The 6,268-nt window shown below is 37.8% G+C and overlaps 2 protein-coding genes across 2 annotated transcripts in view; one reads left to right on the forward strand and one right to left on the reverse strand.

The window, feature by feature from the left end:
• On the forward strand, positions 514-5,040 carry LOC109210138 (subtilisin-like protease SBT3.9). Its single transcript, XM_019373512.1, has 11 exons — positions 514-928; positions 1,062-1,159; positions 1,270-1,367; positions 1,458-1,616; positions 2,202-2,313; positions 2,389-2,917; positions 2,997-3,091; positions 3,190-3,432; positions 3,511-3,625; positions 3,875-4,064; positions 4,143-5,040. Exons 1-11 carry the CDS (start codon positions 848-850, stop codon positions 4,703-4,705), a joined length of 2,283 nt encoding a protein of 760 aa, XP_019229057.1. The 5' UTR covers positions 514-847; the 3' UTR covers positions 4,706-5,040.
• LOC109210147 overlaps positions 5,279-6,268 on the reverse strand; it is a 3,649-nt gene continuing 2,659 nt past the window's right edge. Inside the window, exon 2 of the mRNA XM_019373522.1 lies at positions 5,279-5,888. Within this exon, the coding sequence (XP_019229067.1) occupies positions 5,430-5,873 (444 nt within the window). The 5' untranslated portion in view covers positions 5,874-5,888 and the 3' untranslated portion in view covers positions 5,279-5,429. The remainder of the gene's footprint in view (positions 5,889-6,268) is intronic.

Consider the following 6,268-nt stretch of genomic DNA (forward strand, 5'->3'; position numbering starts at 1 on the left):
TCACACCAAAATATTGCATGAATGTAATTTTTTACCACTAAAGTTGTCATAACCTATGTATCATGACTCATCAGTTCGAGCAGCGGAAACAGTCACTAATGTTTGCATTATGGTGGATTGTCTGCGTCATACCTTGTGGGGTGCGACCATTCCTCGTATCTTGCGTGAATACAGAATACTTTTGCACCGTAATATTTTTTTTTATTTTAATTTTTATGTACTATCAGTGTAAAAAAATTTCTCCTATTACTCAACTAATTTTTTTTTTATGAAAATTAAACAGTCACCGGTCATAATTATGTTAAAATACATTACTGATTACATAGAATAATATAAGTAAATAAAAATATCATTACAAAAATGGAGTATCTTTTTAACGGTCTTCTACTGACTAAATATTGCTGCTTAGGTAGTGGAGTACCTCGTGGTTGGTTCAGTTAAAAAGCAAACGCCACCATTTTCACCACTAACCCCCTTTTCTCCAGTCTTTACGTTGCCATTTTTTTCCGCATTGTGTATGAGTGGAGGAGTTTTTCCAATATATGGGACTGGGAGTGACGCCTGTTTTTTGTCGTGCCATCAAATTCTTGGATACTGTTTTACGCTATACCCACTTATTAATACTATTAACCAGTTTTGTGTAACAGAAATACTTCTATTGGTCTACCACAGTATACCTGTGACACTGAATAATCTCTCTCTCTCTCTCTCTCCTCTTTATTTCAAATCATTCTTTCTCTCTCTCTGTCTTTTAGTACTGCTCGTTTCTGCTATAAAAACCCCATCTTTTTTCTGCTTATAGTTGATAACACATTTCATTTACTAGCCTCATACTACAAAATAGGAGATGGATGTTTCAAAAAAGAGTCTCCTTTTACTCTTTCTTTGTGTTTTTCTTGGAGATATTAGCCTCTGCTTTTCTTCCAAGGTAAATAAACTTTGGCTCTGTAGTCTGTATGTTGATATGGGTTTTTATTTGCTGTTATTGAGGGTGTATATTTGAATGATGTTTTGAAATGATGAATAGTTAGTAAATTTGTGTTCTTGATTTTTTTTTCCAGTTATATGTGGTGTATATGGGAAGCAAAGATAGTGATGAACACCCAGATGAGATTTTGAGGCAAAACCATCAAATGCTGACTGCTATTCATAAAGGAAGGTTAGTTCTTGTTACCTTTAGCTATGAGTTTTTTTCCCTTTTTTTGAGCTGGTTCATTGGGTTTTGCACTTGTTGCTTTTAGCAAAAAAACTGAAGTTGTAACTTTACAGCGTTGAACAAGCCAAGACTTCACATGTATATAGTTATAGGCATGGTTTTAAAGGCTTTGCAGCCAAGTTGACTGAGGCACAGGCTTCTGAAATATCCAGTAAGCCCCTGCCAAATGTTTTTCTTTTAAGGTAATGATATAATATGAATAAGTACTGAGAAATTTGTCTTTAATGTTAAAATAAAACAGAAATGCCTGGAGTGGTATCTGTGTTTCCAAATACTAAGAGGAGTCTACACACAACACATTCATGGGATTTTATGGGGCTCAGTGATGATGAAACAATGGAAATTCCAGGTTTTTCTACCAAGAACCAAGTTAATGTAATCATTGGTTTCATTGATACAGGTGATTTCTCTGTTCCTTTAGCTTTAATTATCTTAAATTCCAGCAATCTTTTCCTAGTTAGGTGAAAGATATGATTCGTTTAATGATGGAATGCACCAACCAAGTTAGTGTTGGTCCCTTCATTTATTGTATTGTCACTTAAAAGGGATCTTGTCTCTGTTAGTTTTCTTAAGAAGAGTACAATAACATGACTTTGAAAAAGTGCTAAGTTTGTCATTTGAGTACATATGGCTGAACCTGGGGAAAGTAGTTCCTTTCATCAATCAATTCTTGTTTGCTTAGATTTTCTTAAAACTCAAGTTTATGCAATTTCTTAGCTTCCCAGTTCATCTTTGTCACCTCTTCCCATAGTTTGCCATTTGCATTTATGCCTGACAGTGTTCTTGAACTACTTGTAAATGTTACTTTATGGGAAGAGCCACTATACATTAGAGTGACATGTTTCAAACTTTCAATGCAAATATTATCTCTCTGTTCACAACCTTATCAGTTTATCCTCAACCTGGTCCCTGGCTCCCCTGTTTCCCTTGTTTCTCGAGCTAATTAGAACTTGAGGTTAAGCTCTTAAGATGTTTAATGACACAGGAATTTGGCCTGAGTCTCCAAGTTTTAGTGATACCAACATGCCTCCAGTGCCAGCTGGATGGAAAGGACAATGTCAATCAGGGGAAGCATTCAATGTCTCAATATGCAACAGGTTTTCTTTTCTTTGCCTACCATTTCTTCTTTTGTTATTTGGATGATAAGTGCAATAATGATTTGTCTTATGTAGGAAAATAATTGGGGCAAGATATTATATGAGTGGCTATGAAGCTGAAGAAGAAAATGGGAAGACCATGTTTTACAAGTCTGCTAGGGACAGTTCTGGTCATGGGAGTCACACAGCTTCAACAGCAGCGGGGCGTTACGTAGCTAATATGAATTACAAAGGTTTGGCAAATGGAGGAGCCAGAGGTGGTGCCCCAATGGCCAGGATAGCAGTGTACAAAACCTGCTGGAGTTCTGGTTGCTATGATGTTGATTTATTGGCTGCATTTGATGATGCAATTAGGGATGGGGTTCATGTCATTTCTCTATCTTTGGGCCCTGATGCTCCCCAAGGAGATTATTTCAATGATGCCATTTCTGTGGGGTCATATCATGCTGTTAGCCGCGGAATACTTGTGGTGGCTTCAGTTGGAAATGAAGGCAGCACTGGTTCAGCCACAAATTTAGCTCCTTGGATGATCACAGTTGCAGCCAGTTCAACTGATAGAGATTTTACTTCTGATATTTTACTAGGAAATGGAGTTCGGCTCAAGGTAATCCCAGTTTTCGACAAGTTCACATGTTATTATTATTCAATTTCTATTTTCTAATTAAGTTGTGGATATTTGGAAGGGTGAAAGTCTTAGCTTATCTCAAATGAATACATCTACAAGAATCATACCTGCTTCTGAAGCTTATGCTGGATACTTCACTCCCTATCAATCCAGGTGAATCATAAGGTACTTTCGCTGTTTGTTAAATGTAGATATGTATGCATTGACAATTATCTTAATTTACTTTTTTCCTTTCCTCTCTTTTCCACTAGTTATTGCTTAGATAGTTCTTTGAATAGAACTAAGGCCAAAGGGAAGGTTCTTGTGTGCCTACATGCTGGAAGCTCAAGTGAGTCAAAGATGGAGAAAAGCATTATAGTTAAAGAAGCCGGTGGAGTTGGGATGATCCTTATAGATGAAGCAGACAAGGGTGTGGCCATCCCTTTTGTCATTCCTGCAGCAACTGTTGGGAAAAAGATTGGAAACAAGATCCTAGCTTACATTAACAATACACGGTTCACTTCCTTCTTCTTGACTTTTTGATGTTGTTAACTATCATCTCTTCCCAATCTCACATCGTATTATATTAACAGCCTCCCCATGGCACGGATTCTCTCTGCTAAAACCGTTTTGGGAGCTCAACCTGCTCCTCGAGTAGCAGCATTTTCTTCAAGAGGTCCTAATTCTCTAACACCAGAAATTTTGAAGGTAATTTGTGCGCTAAAAATAGTAATATAGGGACTTAATTTCAACTGCCACTTGTTTTCAACAATGATCTCTCTCTGCCTTTATCATGTAGACCAACAAAGTTTTATGTTGCATCCTGATATTACTTCCTGGATCGTCAATGTGGTTGTGGATTAGTTCTTTGTTACTTTGCATTATCTTTGGTTCTTACCTTATTTGATGATTTGGCTTTTTCTTGCAAGTAATTTCCTGGCTGATTTGCCTTTGTAGCCTGATATTGCAGCTCCTGGATTAAATATCCTGGCAGCATGGTCTCCAGCAGCTTCTACTAAGTTGAACTTCAACGTACTCTCCGGAACTTCTATGGCTTGCCCCCACATAACAGGAGTTGTTGCCTTGTTAAAAGCTGTGCATCCATCTTGGTCTCCCTCTGCAATTAAATCCGCGATCATGACAACAGGTAGAATAAAAGGCTTTTACATAATCTAACTCTTTCATTCAAGCCTTCAATGCACTAATCTCATCAATATTAATGCAGCTAAACTGTCAGATAAGCATCACAAACCCATAATAGTAGACCCTGAAGGGAAGAGGGCTACTCCATTTGATTTTGGTTCTGGCTTTGTTAACCCGACGAATGTCCTGGATCCTGGTCTTATATACGATGCACAGCCAGCAGATTACAGAGCATTTCTTTGTTCAATTGGTTATGATGAGAAATCTCTGCATCTGATTACAAGGGACAACAGCACCTGTGATAAAACCTTTGCATCACCAAATGGACTAAATTATCCCTCCATCACAATACCAAACCTCAGAAGCACATATTCAGTAACTCGAACTGTTACTAACGTGGGAAAAGCAAGAAGCATTTACAAGGCAGTTGTCTATGCACCTAAGGGTGTCAATGTCACTGTGGTTCCCCGAAGATTAGCCTTCACTAGATATTACCAGAAGATGAATTTTACAGTGAACTTCAAGGTGGCTGCACCAACACAGGGATATGTATTTGGTTCTTTGACATGGAGGAACAAAAGAACATGGGTAACATCTCCACTTGTTGTCAGAGTGGCACATTCCAACATGGGTATGATGGTATAGTTGAGGTCAAGTGCTATTTGTTGGGGTTAAAAGTAACATCTGCACAAAGTAGCTGTTGAAAATGGTTGCAGCAGCAAGAATTCAGCATCACTCTTGATAATCCCTTGAAATCAACACAAAATTCTTAGTAGAATACTTGTAATTAGCTTTAGAATATGAATAACTAGTAATTCTTTATTCCATTTATCACTAGTTTTGAGTTTTAGTCCTTGCTACCTAGTTACCTTATTAACTTTTCATAGCTCCTTGACGGGCATCATACTGCAAATTCTTTTAATTGTCTTGTAATTTTACATTATGGATTGGCATCTCTCCGTGTCTTTGCTTCTATCTCACCTAGTAGTTCATTCTTTAATGGAATATCTTATCACGTTGGTAGTATTAAACCCCAAAAACAAACAAAAAGCAATTTTCTTCTCAAACTTGGTTAAGTACAAGTCAGAGACTTTCAACTGATCCAACATGCCAGACTCCACTGCAGTTTGAATAAGAGAACTTGAACAGTGTCTGATCCAGAAATAAAACTTGAAAATAAGATTAAGGAGGGGGTTGGGAGGAACTTTAGACCGGGTATTCGCGCAATAAACATCCAATCAATATTATATAAGGTATTGCTACAATCTCCACTGTCAAATGACATCTCAAGTTTATGCTAACAGAACTTGGATAGTTGTACACAATTCTGTATCTATATCCCTAATTTACCGAAACACCCACTTAACCATCATAATCGCTGGCCTTGGGATTGAATGTCTGAAGGATCAACCAGGCCTTCCAACACAACAAGTTCATCAAGGAGTGTTAGCTTCTCATCTTCAAGGGCCTTAATCTCATCTTCGGCTTCACTCAATTCTTTACCAAGAGCAAAACTTTCCTCCTCCAGCAATAAATACTTTCTTCTTAATGCCCGATATTCATTTCCGGAAGTGGAAGTATCCGGCAAGAATTCAGGTGTTGATATGTCGGCATGTTGGAATAATGGGGAAATTTCGTTTGATGGCACTCTTTTGGTGGGTTTTAGTCCATTTTGAATTGGCAGTGCATGAAAATCTTGTATCCTTTTTGCCTTATTCCCTTCTTTTTGCAGCACTGGAGCCTTCTGTTGTGATGTTTTCTTTTTTCGCATTTTGGAAGCTGACGCTTCCTCAAGTCCTCTAGGGTCTTGCATATCTCTATGTTGAATCTGCAAGCATAAACAACTAGCTATATCAGAAGGGTGCAAGTTGAAGAGAGCTGCAATGGTTATAATTATAAACCGCAAGAATAATTAGAATCCAACTTCCAAACATCAGCAACAATTGCTAAAAGAAAAGTCATTTTGGTTAGCTCTGTCAGCCATGTTCATGTAAGGTCATGAAAAGTACCGAGTTGGTAAATGCTCATCCAACCAGAATTAGGTTTATATTTTTAGGTTCTTTTGTTCAGTCTCTACATGCTGACTCATGCGATCTCCCCACCCGATTCCACACATGAAAACAAAAGGACTCTAAAAAGATAATTAGTAATTCCTGCATGCAGCCCGAGGTAACATTCCGTTAAGTTCAGGTTATCATCTACTAAACT

This window comes from Nicotiana attenuata, chromosome 2 (assembly GCF_001879085.1).
Source record: "Nicotiana attenuata strain UT chromosome 2, NIATTr2, whole genome shotgun sequence".
Classification (NCBI taxonomy): Eukaryota; Viridiplantae; Streptophyta; class Magnoliopsida; order Solanales; family Solanaceae; genus Nicotiana; species Nicotiana attenuata.

Bases quoted from the DNA above. Each gene is read 5' to 3' on its own strand.
- LOC109210138 (XM_019373512.1), top strand. From the start codon at position 848: ATGGATGTTTCAAAAAAGAGTCTCCTTTTACTCTTTCTTTGTGTTTTT. The intron at 2,314-2,388 runs GTTTTCTTTTCT...TGTCTTATGTAG, and splicing joins AATGTCTCAATATGCAACAG to GAAAATAATTGGGGCAAGAT. The intron at 3,626-3,874 runs GTAATTTGTGCG...TTGCCTTTGTAG, and splicing joins TAACACCAGAAATTTTGAAG to CCTGATATTGCAGCTCCTGG.